Below are 20139 nucleotides of genomic sequence, written 5' to 3'. Positions count from 1 at the left end.
TCTTTGTTAGCAAGCCAAAAAAATTACATTATATATATATTGGGGGGGGGGGTCTTTTCCTGACTACTTTCCCTGCATTTCAAATGAGCCTTTTTACTAATTTCATCATAATCAACCCCAGATCAAGTGACTGATTGTATACAGAGGTAAAAGCATGGCCAAAGTAAGCATATTGATCCTGTATAGTAGCAGAGTGTTATGTATTCCCTATATACAACAAATAAGAAATGTTACACACTGCCACACAGATGAATTTCCTTAGCTGGATTTTTGGAGATGAGTTAAGTGGTTAAAATTGGTAAAGGAGCCTCAATAATGGATACATCTTGGTTTGTTCCTAGGCATGATGTTACAGAGGAGTTGGTTATTGGGGCTACTGATCTGTCTAGGTTTCGGTCTTTCATCACAGGCTCAAGGTGAGTCTTTGAATTTCTGTATTCTGTATTGAATTTCTGCATTGTCTGAACAATTCAAAGCAGGCAGAAATTTTAACTATAACAATATCTAATGAAACTGAGGCTCCAGTTGTGTGCACATGACTTTGGCTTGCACTTAAGAATTCTTACTCAAGTATGTCTTTCCACTGCATGCCTAAAATATGAAATTGGAATGGGCCTGTCTCAAAAGATGTGGAGGCAGAGGAGGGGGTCAAGAGATGGAGACATCGAGGTAAGGAAGCTTTCTCCACTCTTACGTAACCACAATACAGGCATGAAGAAATTAAAAGAAAAATCAGCCATGTCCCCAGGACGTCGCTCTCGCCAGCTGATAAACAAAGCAGAGTAATTATAACTATAAACAATAGCATATTTATGTGTATATAATAGTAAAAAATACCTATCCCAGGTCTTTGGAAAGTATTTGATAGGTGGACAAAAATGCCAAATTCAGCATTAACAGCTGGCTGACTGGGTGACCAAAATATAATAATAACATCAACAACAACCCAGTCCTTGATTTATAACCACAGTTGAGCCCAAACTGTCTGTTGCTAAGTTGTTAAGTGAGTTTTGCCCCCTTTTTCTTGCCACAGTTATTAAGTGAATCGCTGCAGCTGTTAGGTTAGTAACATGATTATTAAGAGAATCTGGCTTCTCCCTTGACACTGCTTGTCAGAAAGTGGCAAAAAGTGTTCACATGACCACAGGACCCTGCAATTGTCATAAACACATGCCAGTTGCCAAGGGTCTGAATTTTGATCACGTGACCATGGGGACACTGCAATGGTCCCACATGTGAAAAACAGTCATAAGTCACTTTTTCCAATGCCATTGCAGCTTCAAACAGTCACTAAGTGAATGGTACCTATGTCGAGGATCACCTGTAATTTATTAGACTTGTATGGCATGTGCTGCCTTGGCTAAACTGGTGTTGAAGTTGGGTTTTCTCTCTTCTTCCAACCCCACCCAAGACCAAGCCTCAAAGTGAGGTTCTACATTTAGGCAGGAAAAATCAAATGCACAGGTATAGTATAGGTGGTACCTTGCTCAATAGTAGTAACTGTGAGAGGGATCTTGGAGTCTTAGTAGACAATCACTTAAATATGAGCCAGCAGTGTGCTGCAGCTGCCAAAAAAGCCAACACAGTGCTAGGCTGCATTAACAGAGGGATAGAATCAAGATCAAGTGAAGTACTAATACCACTTTACAATGCTTTGGTAAGGCCACACCTGGAATACTGCATCCAGTTTTGGTCACCATGATGTAAAAAAGATGTTGAGATGTCTAGAAAGAGTACAGAGAAGAGCAACCAAGATGATTAGGGGGCTGGAGGCTAAAACATATAGGGAACGGTTGCTGGAATTGGGTATGTGTAGTTTAATGAAGAGAAGGGTGAGGGGTGACATGATAGCAGTGTTCCAATATCTCAGGGGCTGCCACAAAGAAGAGGGAGCCAAGCTATTCTCCAAAGCACCTGAAAGCAGGACAAGAAGCAATGGATGGAAACTAGTCAAGGAGAGAAGCAACCTAGAACTAAGGAGAAACTTCCTGACACTTAGAACAACTAACCAGTGGAACAACCTGCCTCCAGAGGTGGTGAATGCTCCAACACTGGAGGTTTTTAAGAAGAGACTGGACAGCCATTTGCCTGAAATGGTATAGGGTTTCCTGCCTGAGCAGGGGGTTGGACTAGATGACCTCCAAGGTCCCTTCCAACTTTATATTATTATTATTATTATTATTATTATTATTATTATTATTATTATTATTATTATTATTATTATTATTATTATTATTATTATTATTTCTACAAAATCTGCTAAGCTTCTCTTGCAAATTTTGGAGGGAAATCAGGTTGCTGCGGTGGCTTGAAAGAGTCCGTAGAGGCAGAACAAAGATTGATGGATGTCATGTTGATGCATTTTTCTGCCAGCTTAAAAAGTGAGGGAGGGCACTTCAACTCAGCAGCAGGCAAAGGCCCAGTGTTTAAAATGGGCCACTAACTTAGGTCAAACACCCACCTCAGTGTGAGTTTTGGACATCACCTTAATTTGTGATTAAAAGACTGCACCTCTTCCTCTTTCTCCTGAATTACTTGGCTAGTAAATGTATTTAGAATTTGATTCATTCTGAGAATTAAGACTTTGCCAATTGTTTATAAAATAGCTCTAAATCTACTTGGGTTGTTAGGTTTTGCTAATGTGTTGCTCTTCTTTGAGAAGTTCCCAGGGCTGTCCTTGGCTTCAACAGATGCTGCAGTGTTGCATCTTTCCTGGCAGGGCAGTTGATTTGGCTTGAATTTTTATCCAGTTTCAATAAGGACATCTCTTTCATATATTTTAGCAAGAGACAGTAGCAGCTAGACAAGATCGTTTCATGCCAAAGAGCAGCAGTTATTCATACTAAGCATGGAAGCATCCCATACAATGATGTCATACATGTCTTGATGTTATCATGCAGATGGTTGAAATGATATCATGATGATCTCAAGACCCAAATGAGGTATTTAAATCACTCCATTCACATGAGAACCTCATGAAGTAGGAGTTGTCAATTCCATGGAAATACCTTGGAGGTAACTTCTACCAGAAAAGTAACCAAAGTTACTTTCAACGTGCTGGGTGGGTTTACACAATGTCTTAAACCAGAGGTCCCCAAACTTTTGGGCACCAGGGACCAGTTCCGAGGAAAGAGTTTTTTCATGGACTGGAGAATGCATGGTTTTGCGTGCTGCCTGCATCTCACAGATGGGGCTTTGCTTGTTTGTGTGGACCGGTTGTTGGCATGCTACGGCCCAGTACTGGTCCACGGACCAGGGGTTGGGGACCCCTGTCTTAAACCATATGTTGACCCTCTACTTCTGGACTATTCAGTAGACAAACTGTAGCTTAGCATGCATTTTAATGTGTTTTAAGTCTGGAGCTTGAGCTATAATATACTTGAGTAGGAGACTAACTTAAATGATACCCATTGATTATTTCCCTATTTATCTAATGTGAGCCATTGACAAGAGCAGAAGGTTTGGATCAGAAAGCCTTAATGAATATTTTTTGTTTAGGTGGCTGAGGTTGAAAACAAATAAAACTCTCAGCCTAAATTTCACAGTCTGTAAAGTTGAGCTACATATGTCCTACCTTATAGGTTTTTTTTTGTGAGAATGAGTGAGTAAATGGCTGCAAATTGAACTACAGGTAGTCCTTGACTTACAATCATTCCTTTAGTGACCATGTGAAGTTACAACAGCACTGAAAAAAGGTGACTTATGACTGTTTTTCACACTGATAACCACTGCAGCATCCCCACAGTTGCATGATCAAAAATTGAAAGCTTGGCAACTGGTATGTATTTATGACCATTGCAGAGTCCCGGGGTCATGTGATCTCCTTTTGTGACCTGACAAGCAAAGTCAGTGGGCAAGCCAGTTTCACTTAACAGCTGTGTTACTAACTTAACAACTGCAGTGATTCACTTAACAACAATGGCAAGAAAGGTCATAAAAATGGGGGCAAAACTCACTTAACAACTCTCTTGCTCAGCACTGGAAATTTAGGGCTTGACTGTGGTCGTAAGTCGGGGACTCTCTGTCTAATTTTTAAGAGCAATGGTAAATAATCACGCTAAAACTGTATCAGAGTGAAAGACATATGGGACAGATGATAGTCAATTACTTTGGTCATTCCCTTGTTGTAACCCTGTCACTGTTTGGCGGTGGCTTTGCAGATGGTGAGAGAGAGGATGGGACCTCTTTCGACTTACTGAAAATCAGCAACATTAACAGAAAGACAATTGGAGCAAAACTATTTCGGGGCAACATTTCTAATGTCCCAGCATATCGCTTCGTCCGGTTTGATCGCATCCCTCCAGTTAATTCAGAGAAATTAAGACAAATTATTAAGCTGATGCAGCAGAATGAGGGCTTCATACTTACAGCCACCATGAGGCAGGATAGGAGTTCCAAAGGGACCATCCTTGCATTGGAAGGTCCTGGCATCTTTCAACGTCAGTTTGAGATTGTTTCTAATGGTCAAGAAAATACACTTGAACTTTCCTATTGGATTGATGGAGCCTGGAAACGGCATTCTTTGGAAGATGTGGAATTAGCTGACGTGCAGTGGAAGAATATCACGGTACAAGTTACAGGAGAAAACTACAGTATCTATGTTGGTTGTGACCTCATTGACAGTTTGACCCTGGAAGAACCTTTCTATGAATACCTGAAAGCAGAGAAAAGTAACATGTATGCGGTCAAGGGAGCTACACGAGAGAGCCACTTTCGGGTAGGTAGCCTACAAGACAGATGGTCTACTAAGTAAAGAGCCTGCAGTGGAATGTTATTTATGTCTACTACTACTCAATTCATTGAGTATTTTTCTCAGGGGAGGTGGCATGGGAAGTTTACTTGAAATCTAGAAAATATGGTAAGTATCCTGGAGGTTGTAATTATTTAGATCAGTTCACGGCTTGGTGGCCATTGAAAACTGTAGTCTCCTCCTCCTCCTCCTCCTCCTCCTCCTCCTCCTCCTCCTCCTCTTCCTCCTCCTCCTCCTCCTCCTCCTCCTCCTCTTCTTTCTTCTTCTTCTTCTTTCTTCTTCTTCTTCTTCTTCTTCTTCTTCTTCTTCTTCTTCTTCTTCTTCTTCTTCTTTCTTCCTTCTTCTTCTTTCCCTCCTCCTCCTCCTCCTCCTCCTCCTCCTCCTCCTCCTCCTCCTCCTCCTCCTCCTCCTCCTCTTCTTCTTCTTCTTCTTCTTCTTCTTCTTCTTCTTCTTCTTTTCTTCTTCTTCTTCTTCTTCTTCTTCTTCTTCTTCTTCTTCTTCTTCTTCTTCTTCTTCTTCTTCTCTTCTTCTTTCTTCCTTCTTTCTTCTTCTTCTTTTCCTCCTCCTCCTTCTCTTCCTCCCCCCCCCCCAGACAAAGCACTTGATCTATATGCAAGCTAGAAGCCACAGTGATTTTTGCAAGATTACTAGTGAGCTAGCACTCTGGGGAGGAAAGACTACAGGATTCAGTTCAGCCTTCTCCAAACTAGTGTCCTGGACTAAACTTCCAGAATTTACAGCTTGCATAACTGGAGAAAATAATTTCTGAAGTAGCATATAAAATAGAAAATGACATATCCACTATTTCTAAACTATACCTTATCAGTTGAGCGAGGAAATAAGGTAAGATTGACCAGTTTGCCCAACAATTTCCTGGTCTGTAGGATATTTTATTCTAGTCCTCCATGTCTGATCTTTTGAAGCACAATCAACTATGAGTTCAGCATCTCAAGGGTCTTAAATTCCTTAATTAACACTAAATTAGACAGTTTCTTCAGGACTGAGAACTTAATAATGAGCTTCATTTCTTGCAAGTTATACTTTAACTGCACAATACTTTTGAAACACTCCTTATGTAATTAACTAAAATGTTAATCCTATGAATTTCTGAAAGTCCATTATGGTGTGTAGAATGTCTTTAGTGAACATAAAATAGCTATTCAAAAACAATTGAGGGTTGTGACCACATGTTGCATGATATCAAGAAGGGGGAAAAAGGCAACTATGGAATTTGGATACTTAAGCAGAAGCTATTGAAACAATACTTTGCAAAGATTGCTTTGTTTCTTTGAATTATGGTATCATCTTAAGGAAGCACTTAAGACAGTCATCTTATCAGGACAATGGGCAGCATATAAATTTAATCAATAAGTAAATAAAATAAGGGCTGCTCAACTAGGGTTTCTCTTTTGCAGAACTGAAGTACATGAGTCCAGTATACCCATCTGTAATTTATTTATTTCTGACTTATTACCTTTGCTTATCAAGAACTTAGTGCAATATAAACAAAGAAATTAAGTAATACATAACGAGGATTTAACAGTACATATCCACATTCAAGATATTGTTGGAAAAAATATTAAGATAAAACTGATTTTGTGGCCTGTGCCAAAAAGAGCAGATAAAGGACTTAATGGGCATTTGTGTGGAGGCAAAGCCTGCTTCAGATTGAGGGGTTTCAATCTTATGAAAAATTGAAATCTTATTCTGTCATTCAATCCATGGTGTTCCTTTGGCTCAGGATTTATTTGTAAATAATTGAGCATACTAGTTTGATTTTAAATAAGAAGCAGTCAGTTGTACTCTGCAAGTTGGGGAAAAGTAGACTTGATCATTTAGTAAATTTATAGGCCGTCCATCTCATACACATGGCTATTAACAGTCCAGTGGGTCACATTTTTCAGAAGGAAGTCCAAATGAGTTGAATAGAACTCAAAAAAGTTTACATGAAGGATTGTGATCTTATTCATAGCATTTATAGACTGTGGGAATTGGTCTATGGGTATCTCCCCGGGGTGTGTTAATTGGTGGATTAGCGTCAATTGATGGTACAGATGCTAACAGCTGTATTTTTTTCAAAACTACAATACATCTATCCAAACTGTTTGAAAGATGTTGAATTACACATTCATTCCATGTTAGTCATACTGAGATGGAAACATGTGTATCTTTTTTCTTCAGTTTGCATCTGAAGGGGGGGAAAGAAAAATTAGAAATTGCTTTCTTACTCTCTAGAACATGAGTGATGAATCTGTAGCCTTCCAGGTGTCCTCAGATTTAAACTTTTATTACTCAGACCACTGGTTGGGCTGTAGATACTTTATTGCACTAATGAAGGCTGAAGATTGGAGTGAGTTTTCCATTTCTATTTTTCTGCTCTTTTCTTAGCTCCACAAACTGATTAGGATAGAAAAGTAGTTAACCTTCTTAGTTCTCAACTATTCACCAGGAATGGAAAGTAATTGGGCAAATACATATTACTATTTTACAATTTAGATTACAAATCCATCTAGAAGAAAACACGACTAAACCCATCAAAGATTACTTTTAACTAATCTCTTTCCAAGGAATGCTGGAAACTATAATTTCATGAGGTTGGTAAATTATATATTTCTAATTGTTATTAGAAAATATTTAGCATCATCCCAGGATTTGGGTATTAGAAGCCAATATGCGCCAATTACTATATTATGAATGTTGTCATATTACTCTATAGTATAAAGTTATTGTAGTTTTTAACATCTTTCCTCTATGGGATTCCATCATCTTATCATGACTTTATTGTGATCCAGTGATATTGCTTACACTAAGAAATAATCACTTGACTAAGATCATCTGATGAAGTCCATGTTAAGAAAGTCTTTAAATTGTGGTCTTCTGATTCTTTATTCCTCCTTTATTATTGTGTTTATGTATCATCACATTGAACATTAGAACTTTTGAAAATGCGTTATAAAGACAGCTGGTGGAATATTAACTCCATGCCATAGAAATACCTCTTTACCCATAAACCAATGTATTTGAAAAACATTTTTATCATAATAAAAGTTGCATTTATTAATCTATTCATTGTTAAATTCAGTTAAAAAAACAGTCAACAACATACCGGTATATGAGAAAAATGAGAAATACTTCTTTCTGTTTTCAGGGTCTCCTACAAAATCTTTATCTGGTTTTTGGAACTACAGTAGAGGATATTTTGTGCAATAAAGGTTGCCAGAGAAGTCAATCAGGTAAGAACAAGATGTGGCATTGTTACTTCTGGATTTATGCACAACCTTTTCCTTCTCTGTTAGGCTGAACCCAAAGGGGAGTGTAATGGGAGGTAAATGGGAGAAGAAAAGAATGGAAGTGTAAATTAATAGAATGAAATGTTTAGTATAGTTGATGATAAAATTAACCATGAACTGTTCTCCTTGCTGTTTTCTCACTACAACTCCTACCAAACATGGGCCTTTGCATTTATATATTATCTTACCTTTATTATTTGTATAAATAACTCAAGGCAGTGAACATACCTATTACACCTTCCTCCTTCCATTTGCCCCACAACAACAACCTGTGTGGTTGGTTAGGCTGAGATTGACTGGTCCAAAGTCACCCAGTCAGATTTCATACCTATAAAGAAAAGGAAGGAAGGAAGGAAGGAAGGAAGGAAAGAAGGAAGGAAGGAAGGAAGGAAGGAAGGAAGGAAGGAAGGAAGGAAGGAAGGAAGGAAGGAAGGAAGGAAGGAAGGAAGGACTTCAAAAACTTTTCAATAGTTTATGAAAAAGGAGAACAGCTTCCTGGTTTATTTTACTCAATCCTGTCTCCAAAATTTATTTTTCCAAAGAAGTAAATGGGATTAGATAATCTCTGCCTTTCCAAATGTTGGATTCTAATTCCTATCCCCCAAAGCTGGTGTGTCAAGAAATCAGGGCCGAAAATACCTGAAAATTCATAAGCTATTATCCCATGTAAAATAGAGCTGACAAGTCAATTGCCTAAATATTAAAGTGTACTTTAAAATCAGTGTACATCCACCCAAAATGTAATAGGTTGGCCTGAGATCTTTAAAAGTTTAGGTTTTTTTTTATTAAGTACAATTAAAGCAAAATTGAATAGATATGACATCTCGCAAAGGTATCATTCATTTGGGATATATTTTTGCATTAAGAGCCAAAGACAAAGAAAGATGAAATAGCCTTATCTAAGTACATATAAAAATCTTATTAAATGGACCAATTAGAATTATGGAAATGATCAGAGGGAGGGGTGGAACCCCCAATATTGTTTTTTGCTGGAGGTAAATTGCCAATAGGATTTTTTTTTGGTTACTGTTTGGACTGCCTCTGGATCCATTATGATGATTGCAGTCTTAATATGCTTGGTCAAAACCCAGTTGAGGTTGATGTCATAATCTCACATTAATTATTATGCGTGTGAGCAGCCTATTACACTTTTATGTCTACATGGTAGGAAGACGTCATTTTATTCCATCAAGTTGACATTTAAGCATATTCCACTTCATGATAAATTTTCCATTGTGCAGTGTTGCATTTTTAAGGTTTCTAGTCTGAAGTCTTAAAATAGCCAAGTAAGTCGAATTTCTCAGTGCTGTAAAGAATTCATTATACACTTTGGAAAAGATTTAGTTAGCTGTTGACTTCACAATTAACTCAAGTTAGTATCATTAGCAGTAAGACTTTCCGCTGCCAAAAAGTCTTTCTTTGATGAAAGTTGTATTTTGGATTATTCACAGATCAAATATCCACTTTTCTCCTATTTAGCCACTTTGACACTGTAGTGTTATTATATTTCCATTCTGGTATTCCTACTGATTTTCACTACTATAACTAGGCATAACATGGTGATTGCAGTCTGTTGCCCTTTCTCTAGAGTAGGGGTCTTCAAACTTGGCCCTTTTATGACTTGTGGACTTCAACTCCCAGAATTCCTCAGCCAGGCATGCTGGCTGAGGAATTCTGGGAGTTGAAGTCCACAAGTCATAAAAGGGCCAAGGTGGAAGACCCCTGCTCTAGAGTCACTAGTAATGCAATTGAAGAAATACCAGCAGGTTTCTGAACATTTTAAACAGCAACGTCTAGAGGACAATGACCTTTCTTTTTGCCATGGTTCTTATAATTTGCCCTTTGCTTAAGGAACATACCATTAAATATTTGGACATAGGATATGGCTTAAAAAATTATGAAATAAAACCAATTAATTAAAATATTCTGAAATAAGAATTCTAGGAACGCTGTTTTAGTTTCTCTTTACTGGCATGTAATGCTAAAATGTAATGGAAACTACATGTTCCATGAGTTCTAAATTATTAAGACCATTCCGAAAATTAAAATTACACAATGAGTAATTTTGGAAACTATGGGTTTCCAAATTTGTTTCACAAGAAGTAATGGTGGAGAGTACAGAAATATTTTTTAGATGAAGATGCAAAGGCAAGGAAACAAATTTCAACTAAATATTTGAAGAGAGGATCATCTGTAGGATGGCTTGCACAGTGGATTGTTTGATCAATTCAAGGAAGACATGGGGATCAATGTCTACTAGCCCTGATGGCAAGGTGGCTGCCTCTGAAGGCCATCTGCTGAGAGACTAATGGGCTTCCTTATGCCGTTGGTTGACCACTGTGAGAACAGATAGCTGGACTAAATGGGCCAGTTCATTGCTTATTCTCTTACGATATGTTAAGAACCTGGTATGGGCCATACTAAACATAGGAATACTTTTGTTGCAACAATCTGCATGCAGATTGGCTGTTCCCAACTCTAAAATTCTGTGGATCTTAGTCATATTGAGAGCAAGCCACTTCACTTGTAGTTCCCAAACTTATGCCAAGAATCTGGAGTTTAGGGATTGTGCCTCTAAATTTATCTTTTTTTAAAAAAAAACACCCCAGCATTTGTTCTCTTAGCAAAAAAATGCTGCCAAGAAGCATTGTACCAGCATTAGACATGCTCTGACAGAAATGTGCAGCTTTCTGCCAACTCGGTTTAGAAAGGCTGTTGTCTACCCAAAGGGAGTGAAACGTACATTGAAATAGTAACACTTAGGGAACCTTCGTGTCTTCAGTTTTGTGGAGTGGAAAATAGGGTTTATACGATAAAAGATGAGCAGAAAATCCATACGATGCAATCCTAGATCTGTTCTGTTGAGATTACCCCCCCTGCTCTTGTGAGTGGGATTTTCAGTATGCTTAATACGCCCCACCCTTAATCTTACTTTCTGTGCCTGAAAAAAGCCAAAGAAGGCAAAGATCACTTAGGGCAAAATGTGGGGACAGATTTCTCACGGTGGAGCGTACTCTTTCAACCCCTCACAATATATTTCAGAAGGCTCTTCATCCCATCTCCCCATCCATTTGATTTTCAGAGTGCCTAGTAAGCTACAGGAAAAGAAGGGGGGGGTCCCTGTCCTCCATCCCATTTACCTTCCATTCTCTCAGCCAGACCAACTAATCGTGGTGCATGTAATGCCACTCCCAGCATTATCCCAGAAGAAAAGCAATACCAAGGGTGAATGGAGGTCCTGATTTCCATATAACCCTGTCCTTCTTTGAAACAGCAGAATAATTATTAGGGTTGTGCAGTGCTTTGGATTTGATGATCGAATACAACATTGGGCTATGGAGAGGAGCAAAGTTAACTCCTGGCTGGAACATCAAAAGATTTTGGAATCCAATCCAAATGATTGCACTTCCATGGTAATTATGCCAAGTTCAAAATTGGGGCCAACTTTCCATAACATATTAATCTCATTGGTGACATCATATTCTCTCTATCTCTCTTCCAAGGGTGTCTGCAGGGTATAAACAAAGACAAGATGATGGCTGTGTCTACACCCTGTGGACAGCCTACAAAAGAAGGTACAATTGGTCAATGCAGAATTATTTTCCTAAAGCCACATGCCTGCTACTCACCCTTTATTCAGTGAAGTTAAGACATGTCTCCAATAATGAACAAGTTCAAGCAAGTTGTTGGGACGTTTAAAAGTCCTTAAAAAGGATGATTGTGGTATCTTTAATGTTCGTGCCTTAACATTCCTACTATGCGGTCATTTCTGAAGGAAAATGATTAAGACACAAACATTGATTTTAACTACACTACTTTTTTTGCTCCGTTTTTAAAGTAAAATTCTGCCAGGATCCAGAATATTGAAAAAGACTTCAAGAGTACTTTCAGAAGGGCAATGTTGTATATGATGCATATTATGATTGTAAATGAATTGCAGTAGTTTAACAGCTTTCTATGGCATTTCTAAAGAAGTTTTCCATTACCTTCTGAGATAGGAGAGGATATTTCCGTAGATTTGGGAGCTAAGCTGTGGAAAGGAATAATTGAAAAGAGCAGGTATTCAACCTGTTTGCTTCTGTGATGTAATTTGAATTGAACCTATTCCAGAAGAGATCCTTTTGAAATCCATCTAATGCATCAATGTATAATTTTGATCAAAGGTTATAATAAGTGGAAAATATTTTGGTCTGTGTGTGTTCTCATTTTGTTTTCTTTCTTTGCAGCTGAAGTGAACACTATTAATGAGAACACAGAGATCCTGCACCTCAGTCCTTCAATCATAACAGAGTATGTTGGAGAAAACACAGAGAAGAAAGCTGAATTCTGTGATCGCTCTTGTGAAGAGCTTGGGTCTATGTTTGCTGAACTCCATGGACTACGAGTTGTTATTAATGGCTTGTCTGAGAAACTGAAAAGTGTGGTAGGTACCTCCATTCATTCTTGTTCTAAGAGGTTTCCAGCCTTGCGTTCCCAGGATATAGTTGGATTACATTGGTCATTGTTTCCAGCAATGGGTGATGGAAATTCTAATCTACCTTCAGGGTTTACACGACTAAAAACCTTTCAGTAATTATGAGGATTCTGTCTGTCTGTCTCTCTCTCATACATATGCACCCGTGGTGGGATTCAAATATGTGAACAACTGGTCTCTTTGTGGATGCCGCTTCTGGAAGTCCATGTTGGGGGCAATTAAGCTGACTTTGTAATAATGCCGCTTGGGGTGTGTGTGAAAGCCCTAATAAGCAGGCATATACATAGAATGAAGGCTACTGCTAAGCTTGTAAGCCGCCCTGAGTCTTCAGAGAAGGGCGGGATATAAATGGAATTAAAATAAAAAATAATAATAAAAAAATAGCTACCGGTTCTGCCGAAGTGGTGCGAACCGGCTGAATCCCACCACTGATATGCACATTTATTTATTCAAGGGACACAACCTTGATAAGGATAAGGATCACATATTAAGCCTTTTGCTTAATATTCTACTAGCATTCATAATTAGAATCCCAAAGCACAGTTTCTTTCCTACCCTTAAACTATATAAACATGATAGCAGTATTCTAGTATCTGAACGGCTGTCACAAGGAAGAGTGGGTCAGGTTGTTCACCAGAGTGCCAGAGGGAAGGATGAGAAACAATGATTGAAAACTGATCAAAGAGAGAAGCAACCTGGAATTAAGGAGAAACTTCCTGACAGTGAGGACAATCAACCAGTGGAACAGCTTACCCCCAGAAATCATGGGCACTCCATCACTGGAAATTTTCAAGAGACTGGACCTGTCTGAGATGGTATAGATTCTCCTGCTTGAGAAGGGGGCTGGACTAGAAGATCTCCAAGGTCTCTTCCAGCTCTATTCTATTCTAGAATACATAATGCCTAAGAGGTTCCTCTTTGCTGATTCTAAGCCATAGACTATGTAACATAATATACGATGAATGCATCACGCTTTTCACAGTAGGCTGGTTCCAGACTTGGTCATACTTGAATTCAATTCACTGAAATCACAGAATAACTTACTCCACAATTTTCTATGAGTTTAGCGACATGTAAATTAAATAGCCAAACGCAGACTAAATTGAGTTACCTTTTTTTTGTCTTCCAATTGTGTCCCATTCTTGGAGGCTTCGTGGTCTAGTTCCTGCAGTTTTCTTGACAAGATTTTTCAAAAGTGGTTTGTCATTGCTTAATACTTAGGGCTGAGAGAAAGTGACTGATTCAAAGTCACCTAGCCAGCTTCATGCCCTAGCCAGGACTAGAAGTCGCAGACTTCCAGTTTCTAGCCTGATGCCTTAACCACGACACCAAATTGGCTCTCAAGCTAACATTAGGGTGGCTGAATTGGATGTGGGTTTGTATGGGTCTGTAATGGGGCTCCAGGGTAGAGTAGAAAGATGATTGGAAGAGATGATCTCATTGGATTTGGAATATTGAAATGACTTAGAATTTTTCCCCCCTTGTTTTTGCTTGGTCCTGTTGGAATTTGGTGAGAGGCAGTTAAGTTCCTCTCTGCCTTGATTCTTATCTATTCCTTTTTGGCTCTTCTGCTGGCCTATTTCTCTATTTGTTTGGCATATACTTTGGAAACAGGTGACAGGAAAATATTTCAGCTCGCAAACCTATGCCCATTCCAAAATGCTTCAATCTTTTTTTGAATCATAGTTACCATTATAACCAACTCTGTGCTGTTAATCAAATCCACACATTTTTATTTGGTTACTTGTTGACTTACTTCTTCTTTTCATCCCATATCAGAAGCTGTCCCTTATCTTGTTTTTCTAATAGTAACTCTTTGAAGTAGGTGGGATTGAGAACAAATGACTCGGGTCATCCAGTTAGTTTCTCTGGATGAAAGCCTTTTGAACTTCTCTAGTTCTCTTCCAGGACCTGAAGTATCATACCACATTGACACTCTCCGCACCCTTGAAATAGATCTGAAGTGGCCTAATGTCCATTAGATGAGTGGACTCCAGTACTGAATAAAGTTGTACTGGAGGAATAGCTTTTCCACGGAACTTATTGCAATCTGCATACGATTGACAGGCATGACTTGTAACATTAATTGATATTTGTACCCACCCCTCATCCAAAAAAAGATGGCAATTGAATTGTTTGCTTCCTTTTTGACTGATGTATTAGCTGGGTACAAATAATGTCCTTTCTAAGTATTCTGCATTTCTAAACTAATTGCAAATTAGTTTAGGTCAAATTTCACATTTATTTCTTCATGATGTATTCATGATGTAACGGTTCATCATTTTATTGTACAGTCAGAGGAGAATAACAAAATTGTATCAGAGTTGCTTGGTCCCAACAAAACACTCAAGAACCAGACTGCTTGCTGGCAAGATGGCCGTGAATTTGCAAATAACTCACACTGGGTTGTGGACAGCTGTACAAAATGTAGCTGCCAGGTGAGCCTTTTAAGATTCCTTTCAAACTATACACTGTTTCCTTATCTCAGTCATGATATGTTTTTAAAGTCTGCATTGATGTCTAAGATGAATGAAAAAACACCAATGGACAGTCATAATAAACTTCCATTTCTGTTGCTTATAAGATTGGATTTTTGGTCTGGACTGTTATTTCCATACACAGGCAAAGGAATGTAGAAGGAATGATAAAGAATTTAATTGATGCATTTAAAAAAAATAACAAGACAAACCATTCCAGTGTGCTATGTAAGATCTTGAACAACAAGTGTTAATAGGGTAAAGATAAATATACTAACTATGCTCTAAATCCCATTGCATAGAATGTAGCCAATTCCAAATTTAATATTTAGCTCATGGAGTGATAGATTGTTATTTCAAACCTTAATCAAATGCTAAGGTATCATGAATAGGAACCTATTTGTGGGACTAGCTCTCCCAATTATTCCTGCCCATTTTATTAGATCCAGCAGAAGGGGCAGGTTATGGGGCCCATAGACAGCCTTTCCTGTTATTGCACCTGTCCTATGGAACATCATCCCCCAATAACTTAGGTTGGCCCTAACAATAGCTATGTTCATGAGCTTAGACATTGGGTTGTCAATTATTATCCATGAGATGGTTATGCAAATCATTGTTTGCTTGTTTTTTTAAACTGTGGCTGCTGGTTGAATATTTTATTTTCATTGTTGGTTGTGTTTTTAATTGCTGGTTGTATATTTTATTTTCATTGTTGGTTGTGTTTTTAATTGCTGGTTGTATATTTTATTTTCATTGTTGGTTGTGTTTTACTATGGTGAGATGATCAATCATATAAATTGAATTAAACAAAGAAAAAATAGGATTTTTTCCACAGGAAATACAATGTTTAATTATAAAATGGTGATCAGTTCATAATCCAGGCCATGTGAAAGTCTTTGAAGAATAATTGCAATAAATCCCAGACTTGGGCCACTGGAATTACATAGCATCTTAATTTTGGTAAGATAAGATGAACAGGGTTCTTCCTTGTTAGACTGTTTTCCTTTATATGAAGATCATTTATGGTGAAAGCCTTCACAGTGAAGACCATCTCCTAATTCTCCTTATACTCTTCACCTTTTAGTAACCCAGCTCTCCTCCTTTCTGCAACATCCTCATGCTATAGAAGTGATGGAATGTGATATCAACAAATGCCTCTTTATACTTGGGCCAATTACCATTATTGATGAAATGCTTCAGATTTTAGTTTTTTCATGCCACCATATTAGTGGACGTAAAAGTAGAAGCTCAGAAGCTCCAAAGCGAACATGAAATGAAGCATTTTGCCTTCTTAGACTTCTTATAATGGGCAGGCTGTGAGATTTTGTTTACCATCTTCAGTGACCTAGTGCTCAACAGGGGTCTTTGCTTGTAGAACATCCACTATGGAAAATGGTACTTTGGGAGCTGATAGGAAGAAGAGCATGTATATGTCAGGCCCAAACCCAGAGATGAGACAGTGAGATGCAATCAAATTCTAGCCCTTTATTTGCTTGCATCTAATGGACAGAATCTTGCCAAATTAAAGCTATAACCTTATAACCTTCTGTATGCATCCTGACAGATTCTAGAGCCGAAGTCCCCAACTTTTTGGGCACCAGGGACTGGTTATGTGGAGAGAGATTTTTCTATGGACCGGGGGGGGCATGGTTTTGTGTGCTGCCTACATCCTGTGGATGGGGCTTTGCTTGTTTGTGTGGCCGAGTTGCTGGCATGCCGTGGCCTGGTACTAGTCCATGGACCGGGGGTTGAGGACCCCTGTTCTATAGTATGGCTATCCTGAACCTCTTTCCCTATTCCCCATTCCAACTCATCCAACATGAGTGAGAAGGTGCCAAAAAAGCAAGATGGTGCATTCAGTTAAGGACCCACCTCTTTTATACATCTGTTGATTAGTCATACATGAACAAAAAGTTTGCATCATGATGGATGTATCTTGCCAACTTGGCTTTTTTTTAACCTCAACTCTCACAGTCCACAGATGTTCTGGATGTAGACTAAAGAAATAAAGATTGTGACTGAGAGGAATATAACAGAAGGACCAGAATGGAAACATTATCCATAATTCCTCTTGACCAAGACCATGAGTTCTGAATGATATCTCATTGGAGATATGTGTGCTACTGCATGAAAATAGCAAATTCAATTTTACATCATTTGGTGTATCTTTTTTATCAAAAAGAAAATCAGCTTACCCAATTCAGTTTCAAAAATTTGCATGTTTCCATTTTTTTAATGAGATATCTTTAGTTGACTTCATTTCTGTATCATAATCTGACCCTGGTTTTTTTATTATTGTTATGTAGAACTCTAAAATGGTGTGCAATAAAATCACATGCCCGCCTGTGCATTGTGTCCGTCCAACTTTTATTGATGGCGAGTGCTGTCCTGTCTGCTCTCACAGTAAGTATGCTACATTTTCCCAACTTGTGTGGTGCAGCTTCCCATCATTGTATTCAAGATAAGCCAAAGACGGCAATTCAATAACCAAAGAATAAATGTGGTCACATAGGGAAATAAGTGCAGAATGAAATAAAATGGCAATTCCCCAAATGAAGAGCAAGGATCCTTGCTGACGTTCTTGCTGATATTCTTGGGGTGCACTGCACCCCAAGAAATCATAGTAGCCTGAAACTTATGAGATCATGGAAACCAGTTCACAGCTGGCTCCCATGTCTCTTCCTCCAAAGAGATTGACAGCAAGTAGAAACAAAAACTCCTAAATCTGTAGGTGCACTGACTGCTTGTGTTTTCTTGATGCACCATATAAGGCATGGATTATATTGTCTATTAGGTAATATTTGAATGCAGAATTCCAGAGAATAGCTAGAAGAGATAAGAATGCCTTCTTAAATGAGCAATGCAAAGAAATAGAAGAAAACAATAGAATAGGGAGGATGAGAGATCTTTTCAAGAAAATTGGAGCAATGAAGGAAACATTTAATGCAAAAATGGGCATGATAAAGGACCAAAATGGCAGGGACCTAACAGAGGCAGAAGAGATTAAGAAGAGGTGGCAAAATTACACAGAGGAACTATACAAGAATGAGCTTAATGTCCCTGATAATCACAATGAGGTGATCACTGACCTCGAGCCAGACATCCTAGAATGTGAAGTGAAGTGGGCCTTAGAAAAGCTGAGCAACAACAAAGCTAGTGGAGGTGACAGTATTCCAGCTGAGCTATTCAAAATCTTAAAAGACGATGCAGTAAAAGTGCTACACTCAATTTGCCAGCCAATTTGGAAAACTCAACAGTGGCCACAGGATTGGAAAAGATCAGTTTACATTCCAATTCCAAAGAAAGGCAGTGCCAAAGAATGTTCAAACTATCACACCATTGCACTCATTTCTCATGCTAGTAAAGTTATGCTTAAAATCCTACAAGCTAGACTCCAGCAGTATGTGAATCGAGAACTACCAGAAGTACAGGCAGGATTTTGAAGAGGCAGAGGAACTAGAGATCAAATTGCCAACATACGCTGGATCATGGAGAAAGCTAGGGAGTTCCAGAAAAACATCTACTTCTGCTTCATTGACTATGCTAAAGCCTTTGATTGTGTGGATCACAACAAACTGTGGCAAGTTCTTAAAGAGATGGGAGTACCAGACCATCTTATTTGTCTATTGAGAAACCTATTTGCGGGCCAAGATGCAACAGTGAGAACTGGACACGGAACCACTGATTGGTTCAAAATTGGGAAAGGAGTCCAGCAAGGCTGTATACTGTCGCCCTGCCTATTTAACTTATATGCAGAGCACATCATGAGAAAGGCAGGGCTAGATGAATCAAAAGTTGGAATTAAGATTGCTGGAAGAAATATCAATAACCTAAGATATGCAGATGATACCACTCTAATGGCAGAAAGTGAAGAAGAACTAAAGAGCCTCTTGTTGTGGGTGAAGAAGGAGAGTGCAAAAGTTGGGTTGAAACTTAACATTAAGAAAACCAAGATCATGGTTAAAAGAGCCTTGGTGGAGCAGTGGGCTGATGCCTCCTTAAGTAACACCAGCTGCCTGCAATTAGTGCAGGTTCGCATCCCACCAGGCTCAAGGTTGACTCAGCCTTCCATCCTTCCGAGGTAGGTAAAATGAGGACCCAGATTGTTGGGGGCAATTAAGCTGACTTTGTAATAATGCCGCTTGGGAGGGGTGTGAAAGCCCTAACAAGCAGGCATATACATAGAATGAAGGCTACTGCTAAGCTTGTAAGCCGCCCTGAGTCTTCGGAGGGGGGCGGGATATAAATGTAATAAAAAAAATAAATAAATAAAATAAATGGCATCCGGCCCTCTCAATTCCTGGCAAATAGATGGGGAAGAAATGGAGGTAGTGACAGTTTTTATTTTCCTGGGCTCCAAGATCACTGCAGATGGAGACTGTAGCCAAGAAATTAAAAGATGCTTATTCCTCGGGAGGAAAGCTATGGCAAATCTAGACAGCACACGACTTCGCAGCTAACGACAACAACAACAACAACAGCAGCAGCAACGTAATATTTAATGATACATCTGCAATTATGAGTGTTAGTTCAGTGGATAAGCAAAGCTCATTTAACAGAATGCAATAAAAATATTTTTTGATCTCATGAAATTATTAATCAGTATGTAAAAATCATGTATTATTTACAATTAGAAATGGTTGTTGTTGTTGTTAGCTGCAAAGTCATGTCCCACCCATCGCAACCCCCTGGACAACATTCCTCCAGGCCTTCCTGTCCTCTACTATCTTCTGGAATCCATTTAGGCTCACGCCTACTGCTTCAGTGACTTCATCCAGCCACCTCATTCTCTGTCGTCCCTTCTTCTCTTGCCCTCAACCTTTCCCAGCATTTGGCTCTTCTCCAGTGAGTCCTTCTTTTTTGTTAGGTTGCCAAAGTATTTGAGTTAGAAATGGTTAGCCTTGTGCTTTATTCAAATACTTTTTCATAACAAAGTATAATACAGTCATTCAGCTAAATAGGTAATGCATTTTGTTCGATCTTCCTTGATTTCAAGTGGATTAGGACGCTGAGCTTGTTGATCAGATTGTCGGCAGTTTGGCGGGTCGAATCCCGAGTGCCACGTAACAGAGTGAGTGCCTGTTACTCGTCCCAGCTTCTGCCAACCTAGCACTTTGAAAGCACGTAAAAATGCAAGTAGAAAAATAG

At 38.8% G+C, this 20139-nt stretch overlaps 1 protein-coding gene across 1 annotated transcript in view; it reads left to right on the top strand.

Moving 5' to 3' along the window:
* Positions 1 to 4262: 4262 nt before the first annotated feature.
* The window catches only part of THBS2 (thrombospondin 2), a 46732-nt gene continuing 30855 nt past the window's right edge, over positions 4263 to 20139 (top strand). The window contains exons 1-5 of the mRNA XM_081334023.1: positions 4263 to 4717; positions 7899 to 7983; positions 12267 to 12463; positions 14809 to 14952; positions 17298 to 17394. Of these exons, the coding sequence (XP_081190149.1) occupies positions 4340 to 4717; positions 7899 to 7983; positions 12267 to 12463; positions 14809 to 14952; positions 17298 to 17394 (901 nt within the window). The 5' untranslated portion in view covers positions 4263 to 4339. The remainder of the gene's footprint in view (positions 4718 to 7898; positions 7984 to 12266; positions 12464 to 14808; positions 14953 to 17297; positions 17395 to 20139) is intronic.

This window comes from Vipera berus (assembly GCF_964194415.1).
Source record: "Vipera berus genome assembly, chromosome: 1".
NCBI lineage: Eukaryota > Metazoa > Chordata > Lepidosauria > Squamata > Viperidae > Vipera > Vipera berus.
The sequence above is the reverse complement of the archived record's forward strand: the minus strand, read 5'-3'. Positions and strand labels throughout refer to the sequence as shown.